At 37.4% G+C, this 18995-nt stretch overlaps 2 protein-coding genes across 4 annotated transcripts in view; one reads left to right on the forward strand and one right to left on the reverse strand.

The window, feature by feature from the left end:
* The window catches only part of tpd52 (tumor protein D52), a 24066-nt gene extending 13150 nt beyond the window's left edge, over positions 1–10916 (reverse strand). Inside the window, exon 1 of one of the 2 annotated variants that reach the window (XM_016533159.1) lies at positions 10747–10916. In XM_016533159.1, the coding sequence (XP_016388645.1) occupies positions 10747–10765 (19 nt within the window). In that variant the 5' untranslated portion in view covers positions 10766–10916. Of the gene's footprint in view, positions 1–7206; positions 7383–10746 lie in introns of those variants that run through there. The other variant, XM_016533158.1, reaches the window with a different exon arrangement.
* Positions 8974–18995, forward strand: part of zbtb10 (zinc finger and BTB domain containing 10) — a 20692-nt gene continuing 10670 nt past the window's right edge. The window contains exons 1-2 of one of the 2 annotated variants that reach the window (XM_016533120.1): positions 8974–9525; positions 13066–13673. In XM_016533120.1, coding sequence (XP_016388606.1) covers positions 9483–9525; positions 13066–13673 — 651 coding nt within the window. In that variant the 5' untranslated portion in view covers positions 8974–9482. Of the gene's footprint in view, positions 9526–12514; positions 13674–18995 lie in introns of those variants that run through there. The other variant, XM_016533119.1, reaches the window with a different exon arrangement.

The following is an 18995-nucleotide window of genomic DNA, read 5'->3' on the forward strand; positions in this document are numbered from 1 at the left end:
GCTGGAGAATAAGGTAAATACACAAGTGAAATGGTTTTTCGAAAGAGTAAAAAGTAAGACAGACTTGGTTTTGTCCTTCAGAAATTGTTTGGAACGTTGGACTGTTGGCTCGTTAAGCTCATAAGCTCATAAGCTCATTTGCTAATTGCTGTGATAGATCTCATCATGTTAGCAACAGGTTGGTAGAAAGATTAGTGTCCCGCCCCTCGCACCGGTAAACACGTCAGAGATGTCGTTGTGAAGGGGAGTGGACATTAATCTTTTTTATTTAAGAATACAAGGGCACGTTCATTTAAAAAAAAAAAAAATCATGTGCATGGATAATTCATTTAAAATATACATGGCAAAGTTCCAAAAATAAGAATCATCAATTTTGATTTCATAGTGACTTTAAAAATATAAAAAACAAACATTTAATTTTATAATAATAATTATTATTATAGTTAAATATTTTTTGTTGTTATTATAATTAATATTTTATATTATTATTTATTAGGGCTGCACAATTATGACAAAAATCATAATTGTTGATTATTCCCTTGAAATTGTAATTGCGATTATTAATTACGATTATCACAATTTACATTGAATTATGTTATATCATTGTTTGAAGCAACCGCATGCCATATTATTAGATGAAAATAAACAAGCTGAAAACCCTCAAACTGAAAAACCTTTATTGCTTTTCTATAGTATTAAGCCTCAAATGGCATCTATTCATTGGATTGGTTTCTTCTTTAAATAAAAAAGTTAAAATATGCATGGTATATTAAATACCATGTTTCATATTAAAACTAAAATTAAAACAATGGAAAAACCCTTAAGATAACTTGTAGAAAGAAAAAACACATCTTAAGCACACAGAATAACATAAGTGGACTTTGAACGATTAATTGGCGCTTTGAAAGATTACATAATTGTGACATCCGTAATTGTAATCGTGATTAGAAATTCGATTAATTGTGCAGCCCTATTATTTGTTATTATTTTTTTCATATTTGATATTTAATTGTGGATATTTGTTTAAATGATCCCTGTCAGGCACTCCATCATAACAAGTTACATGAAAATGGAAAACGATTCAATATTTTGCCATACACTCCAGTATTATCCTTAACAGGAAATGGTCATGCAAAATTTATCGAGTTTATTGAAACATGCAAAAACTAGTTTCAGTATTTGTTAACCTCAAGGTTACAAATATTCAATGTACAAATGTTCATAGCTGTTGTAAAAACTTATTGGTATCGGCCAGAGTTTCACTATCAGCTCACGTCTACAAAGAGTGTAAACTCTTTTGACATGGCTCTGTTTGTTTGAGCAGCTTGACACAGCAACACTGGCTCGACCAATGATATCCACTCTGGGGCGGGACCAAATCTAGTATCAAGTTTAAATCAAAGATGCTATTAAAACAACTGACAAAATCATGAGACATAATGGTCAACTAAAAAGCGTGCTCAAATCAATGCAATATATTGCCAACAATATATATTGGAATTCCATTTGGTGCCACTAGTGGTGCAGAAACACCAGACATAAGCTCATCCTTACTCATTCCTAATTCATCTCCTCTGGTATGACACACCCTCTACAGAGCTTTGTCCCTGAGGAGCTGGAATTACACATCACTGCCTGACTACAGTAGCTGTCTTACGTGGGACGGGTCTGCTGTCTCCAGTAGAGATCAGCGAGAACAGCCAATGATACAAAGAATCAGGTTAAAATGAGAGTCACAGAGACTCTATTCAGCTGTATTCACATGGGCGTACAAGAGCCAAGCAGTGACAAACACACGTGTGGTTGTGTGTATGTGTGTGTGTGTGTGTGTGTGTGTGTGTGAGTGTGTCAATTAACACTCTGACTACAATCATATCACACGTCTAGAAAGCAGAACCTTGACACCTCCGCACTGCTGCTTGCAGGTTAGTACCCGGATATTTGTCTTTCACCAAAGTCCTTGTTGGCTTCCATCCAGACTAGATTGCACAACAAAAGCATGCAGATGTTCAAATAGAGACTTGAATGCAATCTGCAGCCATCGGCGAAATGTAATTTATGTTCCTTTGCATCCCAAATCATTTTCACACAAAACTAATACAATGAATTTTCATGAACACTTCAATACCTGTTGGCAAGTTCAGACTTAGCCTTTTTTAATGAGCTTTGCATTGTGGGAGAGTTTCACATCATGTGACGAGCTCCCACAGTAAACCTCCATGTTAGGAGGGTCTGTCTATGAAAAAATAAAGCAAACTGCGGAAATAGAACAGAGAGATTCTATAAAGGAAGATGCCCAACTTCCCATTTAAACCAACGGATGAGAAGTATTGTTTAAAAGAGGAAATAAGCAATAATCACACATTTGTTTTGACTAAATTCTTTGTTAAACAACACATATTTACCAGTTACGTGCGAACTTCTGCCTTTGGCCCACTAACATTCACATGGCCCCACATGGGGCGGCTGTGAGCTTCTCAATGCCAATAATAGGATGGACATGGAATCCCATGACCTCCTATAGAGTTGGACAAGCCTTTCAATGACCTTGTGCCTCTTCAACATCAGGAATCCTTGTGAACTGGATCTTGTATGACTTGCATTTAAACTCAGAGCTCAAGAACATAAACACCCCAGTAAAGAAACAAAGAGGACATTTGAAGCACCTAATAAACCACAGCGTCAAATCAATTACTGGGTTATTCCAAGCGCATTGCGTCCCGTGATTGAGACGAAATGAGAATCATGGGACAGAGTGCGACTCCAGCGGCCTGGATGAACATATACACAGAAGAATAATGGGCGGGAAATGGAGAAAATGTATCAGCCAACCAGCATAGAGTGGTAGACAAGGCAAGGAAATTTTAGTGGAAGACGTTACTGACATTGTGTGTGAAGGGCATTTATCTTTTATCAACACTGCAAATATACAATCTGGCTGTTCAAAATGGTCTGTTGGTCACATTGCTGAGAAGAGGCTCATTTTGAAGGGTCACAGTAAGGCCTTAAGTTTCTCCCCTCAGTGCAATGTTAGTCCACACCTTTACTCGGCCAAAACTCTCAACTCTATGAAAAATACAATAAATAAGGCAAATCTGAAATTACAGCAAACCTGTTCTTCTTCTGTTGTATGATAACTTAATAACTTGCTGATGTAAAAATCGAAACCATCTTTTAGAAATGGTAAGAAAAGCAGCTCTACTGCTATAATGAAACACTGAGTGAAATGTGATCGCAGGGACCTGTGAGACTCACACAGATGCTTCTGGAAGATCTTGCATAATCAGCTAACGCCGAGTTCACACTGCACGATTTTAGCCCGATTTTTCACTCGCCGACAGGTTTTGCGAAATCGCCGACAAATGCCCGAAATCGGAGGCAAATCGGTGCTCGTTCACGCGAGTGACAATCACGCAGTGAATTATCAAAGATGTGATCTGAGGGAATCGCCGATGCGTCGCCAACGCCCGTGAAATATTATGCTACCCCAGATAGTCGTTCAGTGTGAAACCAACAGTGATGCGACGTCTTTGAAAATTGTGCAGTGTGAACTCGGCATAACAGTCTATCACTGAAATGTGTGTTATTACACTAAAGAATATCTTTTTAATAATACAACCACAACAACAAATTTTATAATTAATTTAAATATAATGCATTGGTTCAGTGGTCTTAGAGAGTCAACATTCAGGTTTACTTTTGTTCTGATGTTCTTGCTGCTATTTTCCATACAGTGAAAGTGACTAGGTGCTGTCAAGCTCCAAAAAAGGCACATTTATATGCCAAGTATCATAACCATACTGTAGCATAAAAATTACTTAAGCCTCACATTTAGCCTTGTGTGAGGAACAATCACAAATGTGGGTTTATTTCTGTCTATTTAGTCTTTTTCTCCAACAAAGCTATTGTATAAAGGCTTCAAATTACTTGGTAATATAGAGTACAAGGCATATTGACACTTTTAAGGTGCTTTTTTTATTTATAAAGATAAACAGTCAACAGCACTAGTCCCTATTATGGAAATGTCAGGTGTGGAACAATGTGAGGGTCAGTAATTGATGACAGAATTTTCATTTGTAGTTGAAGTAGTCCTTTAATTTACTGTAAACTACACTTTTGAGGTCAGTAAGATTTTTTTTAATGACTTTGGAGAAAAATACTCATTTATTTGATCAAAATATAGTAAAAACAGTAATATTGTTATTATTTTTTCAATTTAACTCTTAACTCTTTTCTAGTTAAATATATTTCAAAAAGTAAATTCCTCTGATGGCAAGGCTACATTTTTTAGCAACATTTCTCCAATCCATTTCTTATTATTATCATCAATGTAATGGATCTCCAATCCATTTCTTTATTATTTTTTTGTTGTTGTTGAAACTGTGATCTTTTTTCAGGATTCTTTGATGAAACTTCAAAAGCACTGCATTTATTTCAAATAGATTTTTTTGCATCAATAATACATCAAATGTAACAAGTCACTATGGCAATATCACAAGGCAATATCTGAACTATCTTTAAAATTAAACTGGAAAAAAAGTTTCCTGTGCTACTTCAACTTCACATGAAATGACCAAAGCCATCACAAATCTAACATTCCACTTTTAGTTCTGATGTTTTCAGTGAAATGACATCAAAAAGATGGAGAAGTAAGTAACAGCATAACTGTCATAACATGCAGACTGGAGTTTAAACACTACAGCGCACCAACAAAAACCAGGACAGGAAATTTCCACCAATGAGATCAAAAGAATTCTCTGCAAGCTTTTGGCAGTCATGTAAACTTTCAACCTTGAGCTGCTGAATAGTCCACCAAACTGATTCAAGCAAAATGTGCAATGTTCAAAACAAATTCAACAACAATGGCTATAGAAGATTTGATTGCAGCTTCCTCATTCCTCCCTGTAGTTCGGTTAGTCTTTCGACATTTTTATTTTCCTATGTTGCCATGACAGCAAAGAGAGAACAGCGTGCACATCTGAGCAAACATGAGCAACTGATGACTGCTAAGGCAACAATTAAATCATACACTGAATTTCACACTGTTAGAGCAGATGTCCTAATCCACAGGTTTATCCATCACTAGACAAGGACATGAGGCTACACCCATCACTTTTACTTATGGGTGAAAGGTCTCTCATTGATGACTCACTCACTGATGCAACAGAACTAAATCACGCTGCGAATCAGATAAATTTACTTGAGTTCTTGCCACTTGATCCAGAGTAATATCATAAAGACAGTATACCTAGGCTAAACAAACAAACGGTATCTCAGGTTTTGTCCCACAATCTGCTTGACAGATCGCACAATGGCCCGTGGGCACCAGCTGCAGAGAGACATGGGCACGCAGAAAAGAGGAATGAGCAGATGGCGGCCCTGCGTGAGAGAGATGAGGGGAGGGGAACAGAAGATTCAGACAGGAAGGCTCTGGCTCCTGGGGAGGCTGCTCATCCACTCACTGCAGCCCAGGAGGGATGAGAGAGAACAGGCTGCTCAGATGCAGGGAGCTGGGCGGAGACGAGATGACCGGGATGAAGATAGGAGGTCAGAAAGGACTACGAAAACAAGCACGGTGTGACATTCAGTGACGTCAATGGTATTTCTCCAGGACGTAAACACAAATGACTGCCAAAAGGCTTTATCTACCAGGCCTGTGTTATATAGTTAAACAAAGGCAATGTTTTAAAGCTGAACATATTCATATTGCTTTTTGCTAAATTAACAGACTTGTGATCATCCTCATATGAGCTAGATTTGAGAAACACTTTGGTTTGTATTTTAGAATTTGTACATGTAATACACTGGGAAAGGCTCCAGCATCCAGCAACCCCACATAGTAAATATATTGTGGATATTATATATGCATTATATTATGTATATTAATAATTGAATTATAGCATTATATTTACAGGCAATAAGTATTTTGCATTTATATTAGTAAGTCTCAGAGCTGATTAAAAACAGGATTATAAACAAAAAAATAGCGAAAACTTGTGTAGACTTGGATAATGTTTTTTTCAGGAATGTTTACAATAATATATTCATATATTAAATAAATAATATTGTATTTGTATATATTATTTTTTCAGCTATACATTTTATATATATATATTAATATATACAATATTTCCAGGAGGTTATTTAAAAAACATGTTAAACAAAGGTAGTGGAAGAACAATATTAGTCTAAATCAATAGAATGTAGGCCAATGTGTTTCCTCCCAGATGATAACATCAACACCAGGCATCTGAAAAATAGCAGTACACACCAGAAAAACTATGCAGTCTTCGCTTAGCAGACTCTTAACGTAATAATGATCCAGTGGTTGTACAGGAACCCAAGCTGACCAGATCACATTGTCAGAAATCTTACATTATAATGAGCAGGTTTCATATGATCCCTGCTAATCAACACAACATAAATTCTCATTTCTGGGTTTAAACTCTAACGTTACATATGAATGACATAACACAAAGGGCATAAGAAACATGAGATGCTAACCATTAGAAAGATAAGAAAGAGGTAGAAAGCTATCAAACTTGTGATTCCATAAACTGTATTCTATTTTTAATTTTAGACTTCCCGTGACAAGTTATAACTTAAATTAGAAAGACGGTTTATCTGCAAGATATTAAAATACAAAGTCTAAAAAGTCTAAAATTAATTAATGGAATTGGCACGATTAAAAAATGGAAATAATGCAGAGTTGCAAATAGAGGTAATAGAGGTTGCAGCACATTTACAGCAGGTGTTTAATGCTAACATATGGTTCAACGATGCTGCAAGTTAAGGCCACGCAAGTGAAATAAATAGTTACAGACATTCTTACTGACTAAAAAATAAATAAAGACATAAATATAATATTTTGCAGCTGAAACGTGCCAGACCATGGTCGGGTTCTGGTACTTTCATAAGTTTTAACAGTATTTATAGACACCATAAATTACAAAATAACGAACTAACGTTAATTAAAATGTGCAAAAGTGCTCTAACCCGAATAAAATCCCTGCAAATGTCTATCCCGACTCACTGTCACTTTACCAATGTTCATCAAAATTAAAGAAATTAAACAACCGCTGTTCTTCTTCCTCCAGCTGCTGGCTGTGCTAACAAACAAGCTAGCTAACTTCTGAAAGTTGAGTTTTGTTGCATTTCTAATCTGTGCCGACATGTCACGTCACGTTCTCAAAACAATTCAGCTACCTTGATCGGCTTCCTCCATCCTGTCTTTGCGGCTTCTTTATGTTGTGAGTTATTCTGATCCTTGCGGTCCCGCTTTCCCACTTCAATCTTGCAAATTTGAGCTCAAAGCTGCCACTGCAACTAGGCTGCTGCGCGAGGTGGGGTGGGGTCGTAAGTGACGTCAGGACGCACAGCACGTAGAGATGTAAACAGAAAGACGGGCGCGAGGACCCACCTGGCGCGCGGCGCCCATGATGAAGCGTTTTATGAGCGGAAAAATTCATTTCGAATCATCATTAAACGATAAATAAATGAACTAAAATAAACTAATCGGAATAATCGTTTTATTAGAAATAACTTAATCATAATTGTATAATTCCCATTTATATTTGGCAAGTCAATAAAACCAACTGGCTAATTTAGAATTTTTTTTTTATACTTTTTACGCCGTGCTCAATGTATGTTATAAAATAAATACTGGTCTCTGTGTTGACATAAATACTAAGAAATGCAATACACGTAGCCTATAATTACAAATATTATTATTCATTTATTATTCATATTAGAATTTATTATAGCCTTTAGAATTATTAGAATTTATTATAGCCTAACAAATCATTTAAAATAAAAAACTTAAAAAAAATAAAAATAAACCGTAACAAATTGCTATTGTGTTTAAAGAAGAAAAGAAAAGAAAAGACAAAGAACAATTTGAGGAAGCCACAACATGGCCATTCACCAGGCCAGAACTAATATTAAATTGCCTTATTTTAATAAACACATTTTACCTTTCTAATTTCGACAAAAGGATACCAGAAGAGCTATTAATGGAGATATGTCTGGTCCCTCACTTTCACAGGGTGGGCTCAAAGTCCCTAATTTACCTACAATCACACAAGACACGCCCAGAGGAAGCAGTATGAGGCGCTTGTTGCTGGTTTATAAATCGTCTATCATGTTGGTGCTGTAGGAAATTACGCCACCCACTGGGTGACAGGATTTAATAATCCTACAGTAAAGTATATTTTAAACCATTTAAATAATATTCGTGTTGTGTTGTGGGACGTTTCTTAAACATCCACATATATTTCTATTCGACAATATGACAAAAACGATCGTAAACATTTTTTTAAACTATAAAAATGTTTTCAGCATTAGCATTATGCAGTAAGAACTGCTGTTTTATATTTTATTCAGTCGATTGTCTATTGAATCTATCACAATAATTGAATCTATCAGTAATAAAATTCAAGGTGATCGGAAAAGTGAAATGAACATATCTTCTTCTTCTTCTTCTTCTTCTGCAAATGAACATATCAATGACGTTTTTCAATGCAGCAATTAATTAAGGCAGCTGCATTTAAATTGACACTTAAAAGTTTTCAGCTTTCTGGATTTACTTTTTTACATTAGGATTTGTCAAATAAATTAATACATCTAAAAATGTGTGTGTGTGTGTGTGTGTGTGTGTGTGTGTTATATTAGGCTATATTATATTATATTATATAGACTATACAAATTAAAAGACAATAAAACAAGTGACCGTAAATCAGTTAAACTATTTTGCTTTTTATTGAAGACCAATACAATAATTTTTTTTTAAATATATACATAATTCAAATAAAAAAGGTTATTAAAGTTATTAATTTTTTTGTTAAAATTGTTTTTTTTATTAAAACTGTTAAAATAACAAACGAATAAAAACACACGCAAAAACACAGAGGTGACTCGAGATATTGATATCAAAAAATCAACCCGTCCTTATCTGCCACCACCTGTAAAATGCACCTATGCAGGCGCTCTTCATAACTCCGACGAACCCACCTGTCCCGAGCATCACGACTCGCGCGACAAACATGGAGCGACGTCTGTAATGCCACGCACAGGGGAGGCGTGAAAGGGATACAAGGACTTATTGGTTCGAGACGTGTACTTCTATAGAAGAAAAAACATGCGGAAAATGGGTGCAGTCATCGACACAAAAGACCCCTGGCTGTTTGGCGTCACCCCCATCTTCCTTTAACAGGAGCCCCCCCTCCTCCTCCCTCGGACCGAGATGCATTGTGGGGGAAGTCGTTGCCATTCGACCTCTGCGGGGCCTGCGCGGACGCAGACAGAACCCTCAAATTCATTATGCCTTTAAAACCCCTATTTATTTCCGCATAACCTACATACTCTCACCAGGAGGCTGGAGCGCAGAAAAACGTCTCTTTTCATGCGGAATACTTTATTTAAGAGAGCCGCAATCGGATTTTTGTTTTGTTGAGAAAGTGTAGATTGTAATTTATTTCAAGAAAATGTCCGGAGAGCGAAACCGCAGGTCGCTGGCTTTCCGAGGATGTAATTTAGTCTCTTTCTGATAATGTTTTTTTCAGGAATGTTTACAATAATATATTCATATATTAAATAAATAAATAATATTGTATTTGTATATATTATTTTTTCAGCTATACATTTTATATATATATATTAATATATACAATATTTCCAGGAGGTTATTTAAAAAACATGTTAAACAAAGGTAGTGGAAGAACAATATTAGTCTAAATCAATAGAATGTAGGCCAATGTGTTTCCTCCCAGATGATAACATCAACACCAGGCATCTGAAAAATAGCAGTACACACCAGAAAAACTATGCAGTCTTCGCTTAGCAGACTCTTAACGTAATAATGATCCAGTGGTTGTACAGGAACCCAAGCTGACCAGATCACATTGTCAGAAATCTTACATTATAATGAGCAGGTTTCATATGATCCCTGCTAATCAACACAACATAAATTCTCATTTCTGGGTTTAAACTCTAACGTTACATATGAATGACATAACACAAAGGGCATAAGAAACATGAGATGCTAACCATTAGAAAGATAAGAAAGAGGTAGAAAGCTATCAAACTTGTGATTCCATAAACTGTATTCTATTTTTAATTTTAGACTTCCCGTGACAAGTTATAACTTAAATTAGAAAGACGGTTTATCTGCAAGATATTAAAATACAAAGTCTAAAAAAATTAACATTAATTAATGGAATTGGCACGATTAAAAAATGGAAATAATGCAGAGTTGCAAATAGAGGTTTCATTAGTAGCAGCACATTTACAGCAGGTGTTTAATGCTAACATATGGTTCAACGATGCTGCAAGTTAAGGCCACGCAAGTGAAATAAATAGTTACAGACATTCTTACTGACTAAAAAATAAATAAAGACATAAATATAATATTTTGCAGCTGAAACGTGCCAGACCATGGTCGGGTTCTGGTACTTTCATAAGTTTTAACAGTATTTATAGACACCATAAATTACAAAATAACGAACTAACGTTAATTAAAATGTGCAAAAGTGCTCTAACCCGAATAAAATCCCTGCAAATGTCTATCCCGACTCACTGTCACTTTACCAATGTTCATCAAAATTAAAGAAATTAAACAACCGCTGTTCTTCTTCCTCCAGCTGCTGGCTGTGCTAACAAACAAGCTAGCTAACTTCTGAAAGTTGAGTTTTGTTGCATTTCTAATCTGTGCCGACATGTCACGTCACGTTCTCAAAACAATTCAGCTACCTTGATCGGCTTCCTCCATCCTGTCTTTGCGGCTTCTTTATGTTGTGAGTTATTCTGATCCTTGCGGTCCCGCTTTCCCACTTCAATCTTGCAAATTTGAGCTCAAAGCTGCCACTGCAACTAGGCTGCTGCGCGAGGTGGGGTGGGGTCGTAAGTGACGTCAGGACGCACAGCACGTAGAGATGTAAACAGAAAGACGGGCGCGAGGACCCACCTGGCGCGCGGCGCCCATGATGAAGCGTTTTATGAGCGGAAAAATTCATTTCGAATCATCATTAAACGATAAATAAATGAACTAAAATAAACTAATCGGAATAATCGTTTTATTAGAAATAACTTAATCATAATTGTATAATTCCCATTTATATTTGGCAAGTCAATAAAACCAACTGGCTAATTTAGAATTTTTTTTTAATACTTTTTACGCCGTGCTCAATGTATGTTATAAAATAAATACTGGTCTCTGTGTTGACATAAATACTAAGAAATGCAATACACGTAGCCTATAATTACAAATATTATTATTCATTTATTATTCATATTAGAATTTATTATAGCCTTTAGAATTATTAGAATTTATTATAGCCTAACAAATCATTTAAAATAAAAAACTTAAAAAAAATAAAAATAAACCGTAACAAATTGCTATTGTGTTTAAAGAAGAAAAGAAAAGAAAAGACAAAGAACAATTTGAGGAAGCCACAACATGGCCATTCACCAGGCCAGAACTAATATTAAATTGCCTTATTTTAATAAACACATTTTACCTTTCTAATTTCGACAAAAGGATACCAGAAGAGCTATTAATGGAGATATGTCTGGTCCCTCACTTTCACAGGGTGGGCTCAAAGTCCCTAATTTACCTACAATCACACAAGACACGCCCAGAGGAAGCAGTATGAGGCGCTTGTTGCTGGTTTATAAATCGTCTATCATGTTGGTGCTGTAGGAAATTACGCCACCCACTGGGTGACAGGATTTAATAATCCTACAGTAAAGTATATTTTAAACCATTTAAATAATATTCGTGTTGTGTTGTGGGACGTTTCTTAAACATCCACATATATTTCTATTCGACAATATGACAAAAACGATCGTAAACATTTTTTTAAACTATAAAAATGTTTTCAGCATTAGCATTATGCAGTAAGAACTGCTGTTTTATATTTTATTCAGTCGATTGTCTATTGAATCTATCACAATAATTGAATCTATCAGTAATAAAATTCAAGGTGATCGGAAAAGTGAAATGAACATATCTTCTTCTTCTTCTTCTTCTTCTGCAAATGAACATATCAATGACGTTTTTCAATGCAGCAATTAATTAAGGCAGCTGCATTTAAATTGACACTTAAAAGTTTTCAGCTTTCTGGATTTACTTTTTTACATTAGGATTTGTCAAATAAATTAATACATCTAAAAATGTGTGTGTGTGTGTGTGTGTGTGTGTGTGTGTTATATTAGGCTATATTATATTATATTATATAGACTATACAAATTAAAAGACAATAAAACAAGTGACCGTAAATCAGTTAAACTATTTTGCTTTTTATTGAAGACCAATACAATAATTTTTTTTTAAATATATACATAATTCAAATAAAAAAGGTTATTAAAGTTATTAATTTTTTTGTTAAAATTGTTTTTTTTATTAAAACTGTTAAAATAACAAACGAATAAAAACACACGCAAAAACACAGAGGTGACTCGAGATATTGATATCAAAAAATCAACCCGTCCTTATCTGCCACCACCTGTAAAATGCACCTATGCAGGCGCTCTTCATAACTCCGACGAACCCACCTGTCCCGAGCATCACGACTCGCGCGACAAACATGGAGCGACGTCTGTAATGCCACGCACAGGGGAGGCGTGAAAGGGATACAAGGACTTATTGGTTCGAGACGTGTACTTCTATAGAAGAAAAAACATGCGGAAAATGGGTGCAGTCATCGACACAAAAGACCCCTGGCTGTTTGGCGTCACCCCCATCTTCCTTTAACAGGAGCCCCCCCTCCTCCTCCCTCGGACCGAGATGCATTGTGGGGGAAGTCGTTGCCATTCGACCTCTGCGGGGCCTGCGCGGACGCAGACAGAACCCTCAAATTCATTATGCCTTTAAAACCCCTATTTATTTCCGCATAACCTACATACTCTCACCAGGAGGCCGGAGCGCGGAAAAACGGCTCGTTTCATGCGGAATACTTTATTTAAGAGAGCCGCGATCGGATTTTTGTTTTGTTGAGAAAGTGTAGATTGTAATTTATTTGAAGAAAATGTCCGGAGAGCGAAACCGCAGGTCGCTGGCTTTCCGAGGAGGTGGATTAGCCGTCACCGGTGCCAGTGCCGTCGGAGGCAACAGCTGTGAGGCCCCGGCCTGTCAAGACCGACATCTGAACGGGAACAGACCGGATCAAGAGGACGACAGGGATCTGGGGGCGAAAGGACCATCGCTGGGGAAAGTCGAGGGCGGGGGGTCCGTGAGCGACAGCACGGAGCCGGAGGCAGAGGAGGACGACGACCCGGAAGGGGGCAGTTGGACAGCGGGTAAAGATCATGACAGAGGCGCTTTAAACAGCATAATGGTGAAAACCGAGGGCTGTAAGTGGGCGACTGGCAACGGCGTGAACCGGGAGGACTGTAGCGCGGGAGAGGCGGAGGAAGCGGCCGCTAGAAAACCGCTGCTGGAGATGAGACCTCAGACGCTGCTGCTGCAGAAACACTCGCTCTTCCAAGCCTCCTGGCTGCAGGAGTTTCCCTGGCTCAAATTCAGCCAGGAAACAGGGCTGATGTCTTGCTCCTGGTGCCATAACATCGCCACCAACAACAGAGACGAGCTGGTGAAAGGCAGCCGGAATTACAAGCGGGCCTTGCTGCTGAGGCATCACCTGTCCTCGGAGCACGGCAGGAATGACCCGACCAGACAGGTACGTCCACACCGCGGTATAATGGGGACGGGAACACTCGGATACGCGACGGAGCCGACCTGGGCAGTGCTGTTCGGTGTGTAGTTAACAAATGTCGACGTTTTCCCGGCTATTTAGGAGCGGAAATGCTGTTTTTAAAGCCGTTTAGCGAGCTAACAGGTCTGTTAGCTATAGACTCGGGTATAGACTTAGCATATGTGCGCTAACTGGATCAGCGCTGTCAGTCGGTGAGCTGAGCTAAAAAAAAACCTCGACTAACTTAGGTGATGTAAAGCGTAAAATCAATTTTCTGTGTTTTTATGGTCTTTTGAACCCTCGCGTTTTATATTATTATAATTATTTACATGATTTGCAATTAGATATGTATTATTAAACAGAACCAAAAGTATCATAAAGTGAGACCGTGGCTCAAAACGTATGTCCTCGTTTCCTGCACTGCACTGTAATTATCAACCCTGGTTGTCATGGTTACTAACCTGATTGCTACAGAGGTCACACAATGGCAAGGGTTTGACCCTGCTACCTTTGGGGAGCCGCACCCCTTCCCAACCCCCTCGCTGTAAAAAGTGACCTCTGGCACATCTCACCCTCCCCTTTTAGGGCACCTAAATTAGAGGCATTGTGTTAGGTGACTCCCCAAGATCCATAGATAGTGTGTGCGACTTGCTACATTGGGTCAGAGTGAATTATGTCACCTGTAATGACAGCACTGCCTGATATGTGCAGGCCACTGCAACCAACAGAATAAGATTAGGCTTGAATAAATCATATCATATCAGCAGCTGAGAAACACTTTTGTGAAATAATGCACTGTAATAGTGAAATGTAATTTATATTTGATACTACTGCATTCTGTATCCAAAGGAATCGTACGATGCCAAGACATGTTGTTTAAGATAAATAGTTATTGATTGATTTTTTTTTTTATGCTTTTGATTCCCTGTCCTTTATCAAGCCACAAAATGATTGATTCATGTACTAAATCCTATCTGTTGCTCTTCAGAAGATGTCGTGTTACTGGTTTGCCAGTAAAATCCCTTAGGATTGTGTGGTATGATAATGTCCAGTCTAATCAGGGTGACACAAAGTGTTCCACTAACTCAATTTATACCCCTCACTAATTAGGAAGGAAAGGAGGAGGAGAGATTACCACCGCCTCCCTAGCAACAGAGGGGTTAAGACGCTACAGAAGATCGGTTACGCTTTCCTGTTCAATCACTTTGCTCTGTCAATCAACCGTTTTACAATACTATAACTGTATGTTGCGTAATATGTGGAGTAAATGTGCTATGCTACATTTATTTTCCATATATAATATAGTATTTGTGATTTTAGTACACTCTTAAAAATAAAGGTTTGTGTGAAAAAGGCGGTTTTCTCAGTGATGCCATATAGAGGAACCATTTTGGGTTTCCCAGAAAACTGAACAGTTATGAAAATAACTATTTTTTTCATAGTGTGAAGAATATTTTAATATAAGCTTTTCCAACTATAAAGAACATTTTGGTTCCATGCAGTTTAGGTTCCTTACTGGCATCGATGGTTCCATGAAGATCCTTTAACATCCATGAAACCTTTTCAATGTTGAAAAGGTTCTTCATAATGGAAAAAGGTTCTTTAGATTATTAAAATGTTCTTCACTCTAAGAACAAAAATGGTTCTTTTCAAAACTGATCACTGAAAGGTTCTTTTTTTAACTAAAAACTTTTCTACTATAGCATCGATGAGAAAACCCCCTTTTGGAACCTTTATTTTTAAGAATGTGGATGTTAAAGGTTATTGATGGAATCATTGATGCCAATAAACAATCATTATTTTTAAGAGTGATTTTGTCATTGACATCTCAGCAATAAGAGTAGTGGACATGGAGATCACGAGATTGTGGAAGAATAGTGTCTTAAAGTAGCCTAATTGGGTGAAACATTAGGACGGCTGCTGTCTGAGTAAAGAAAGGCTGTTCTGATAGGCCACATCCTCCAATAGCCAATTTCATAATTGTGATCTATTATGTTCTTCAGTGCAGCAACTGTCCGTCATAATGGGCTAAATTTCTTCACTGGTCCATATCAAACTACTCTAATTGAATTACCCCTAAAGAAGGGTATCTGGGTTGCCTCACTCTCCAGACTAGACTTCGCCCTCAAAGTATTTGCCCTCTGTTGCTGTTATTAGTGAGCCGCAATGAAGATGAGGGTCTCCACCCCTGTACTGTCTGCTGCTGTGAGATATGTGTGTATTGGGGGGGCTGTTGTGTTGTTGGTGCTGGTGGGGGAGAATTCCCTGGAATTTTGTATCGATGAGCCCTGCTCTTTGTTGGGAGGCCCAGATCCTGGCATTCCCCTCCCACACCTTGGGTCAAGCACACTGCTGCATTGTTCATGCATCTGGATGAGGGGACCAGGCACTGGCCTCAGGGGCTGGGATGGCTCAGGAAGACTATGCGCAAGGAAAACAAAACCGCCATCCCTGTTGTCTGAGGCACAATGTCCCCCTAACGTGCCACTTGTGTAGTGTATTCTCACCGCGGCCCTGGTAGGTGATAAAGGCACGGCTCTCTGTTGCTGAAGGCTATGTGTTTAAATTTTGGGGAGCTATTGTTGGTTTATGGGGAATGGAACATGCTGGAAGTGTACAATAGAATAATGGGTGTTGGCAACTCATCGCCTGAAGAGCTTTAGGCGACTGTCTGTTTAACTGCAGCGCAGGAGAAGGGCAGCGGTATTGGTGGTGGTTGTATAATGTTCCCGTTTCGCATCAAAATGAAAGTCTGGGGTGGGAAACCAGAGAGAGAAACCACAGCAAGTTTCGTGTGCAACACTTTTTAATCCGAAAACACACCGTTTCCCATTTTCTTTGATGTGTCACATTCTGAACGATACTTTTTTTTTTCTTCTACATGCACTACTATTAAAAGGTTTGGGTCGGTAAAATTTTACAAATGTTTTTGAAGAAGATATCTGTGTATTTTTCAATTAAAAGTCCAGTAAAACAGTATTTTTTTATTTATTTTAAAATGTAATTTTTTCTTATGATGGATTTTCAGCAGCCATTACTCTTGTCTTCAGTGTCACATGATCCTTTAGAAATCATTCTAAAATGCTAATTTGCCGCTCAAGGAGCATTTTTTAATCATCATACAATACATTTTTATTATCAACAGTTATTGTTGAAAACAGTTGTGCTGCTTAACATTTTTGCGGAAACAGTGCTGCATATTTTTTTACAAGATTCTTTGGTGAATAAAAAATACAAAAGCACAGAATTATTTTTGAAATGTAAATCTTTTGAAACATTCTAAATTGTCTTTTCTGACACTTTTAAAGAATTGAATGCATTCTTTCTAAATAAAAGTAGGCCCTATTCAATTCTTTTTAAACTTACTAATCCACAACCTTACAACAGTAGTGTAAATGAAATCCAAACATGTCAGGTTTTTATGAGTAAAAAAAAAATTGTCTGAGAAACACAATTAGCATCAACCATATGAGATCATAATTTTGGCATTTATAGATATTGTAAAAGTAATGTCTTTTCCTTTCGTTGTTTGGTTGTACAGTTTGCACAGGCCAAATGGCTTACAAAAAGAGGGCACAAATGACCTAGCAGCACAACTGTAGACAATAACAATAACAGACATTCAATTAAGAAAAAGACTGTGCCAAATGTCAAACTGTCACCACAGACTCATTTTGACAGGGTTTAATGGGGGGAATCTTGTTTACACATCTGGAGAAAGGATGAACCGTGTGCGAGTGTACATGAGAGAACGAAAGAGAGAGAAAGAAAAAGGTTAATTCTGAACTAGCATGTCCTGACACCCGCTTTCGACTGCCACCTCATCTGTCCTCTCCATAGCTTGGCTTGGCCCACAGTCAGGCTCTCTCTGGATAGACAGAGGCGAACAATAGTGGGGACATTGTGACACCACAAACGGACGTTCATTCTTATCTAACACCCCTGTTTCTCCAACTCATCCTCATTCTTCAAACCTGCACTTCACTAGATCTGTCTGAACTCAACAGTGCTCCCATTTAGACTACATTTTATTTTCTTTATTTTAAAGTAGTTTACAAAAAAAGAAAGAAAATTCTTCCAAAATGTACTAATTAAACTTCTTTGCACCCTCATGTCATTCCATACGTCAGTGTAACCCAAAAGGAGATTGAAGAATTGCTCTTTTTACTACAGCTCTCATTCGTGCTTGTCATGTCTCTTTAATCTAGGAAATACACAAAGCGGTTTTCAAACAGGTTTCTCAAAACCCATGTCTACCATTGTTTGTCAAACAGATAGTCCTATCCCAAACTCGTACCATCTGTTGTGTTGAGTCAGTGTTACTGGTCGGGATGCTTAAACAGGGAAATGTTATGAAAGTGCCACTGAGTCAAAAAATTACACATTCAAGCTTTAAATTTTTGTCTTTTCCTCACACACAGCTATAATGTGACTTTAGAAGCCTTGGAATACCCTGCAAATCATATGGACTACTTTTAAGGTGTCATTTTAGCAGTTGGACAGTTCCTGGTCACTGTAAACTATCATTCAGAGGTGTGGGTTCAGTAAGATATTTATTAAACAAAAATTAATACTTTTATTCAGTAAGAACACATTAAATTGATCAAAGGTGACTGTGAGGACATTCATAATGTTACAAACGATTTCTATTTCAAATAGGCCTACTTTTTAAAAATACTTTAATAATCATGAAAAAATGTTCCCACAAAAATATTAAATAGCACAGGCTGTTGTCAACATTGATAATAATAAGAAATGTTTATTGAGCAGCAAATCCGCATATTATGATGATTTCTGAAGGATCATGTGACACCGAAGACCGTAATGATGCTGGAAATTCAACTTTGCCATTACAGGAATAAATTACATTTTAAAATTATTTTGTAATATTTCACAGTATTACTGTTTTTACTGTATTTTTAAGAGACCTCATTATATTGCAAAGAGCAGTGTGAAAATTTTTTCAGAATATCTTTTTTTGTGTGTGTATTCAAATGAGTTGTACAGGTTTAAACAACATGAGAGTGAGTAAAATATGACAGGATTTTATTCAAGCTCTGGTTTTGTAATTCCAGCTGTGTTTTTCTAAGTCTTCTGCAACCTTCACCAGTAAGTGTGCTAGGGAATTGTAAGTGCTTTCTTCACAAAGCTTCAGTGTAGCACTAAAGCAGCAATAGTGAACAATGAGCCTGGAGGAAAGGACTGGCATTGTGTGGAGAAATGGGGCTACGCTCTCTCTCCCTCTCTCTCTCTCTCTCTCTCTCTTGCTCTCTGACTACTGGTTGGGCCTGCTGTAGCTGGATCAGG

This window comes from Sinocyclocheilus rhinocerous, unplaced genomic scaffold (assembly GCF_001515625.1).
Source record: "Sinocyclocheilus rhinocerous isolate Xijiao unplaced genomic scaffold, SAMN03320098_v1.1 scaffold574, whole genome shotgun sequence".
Classification (NCBI taxonomy): domain Eukaryota; kingdom Metazoa; phylum Chordata; class Actinopteri; order Cypriniformes; family Cyprinidae; genus Sinocyclocheilus; species Sinocyclocheilus rhinocerous.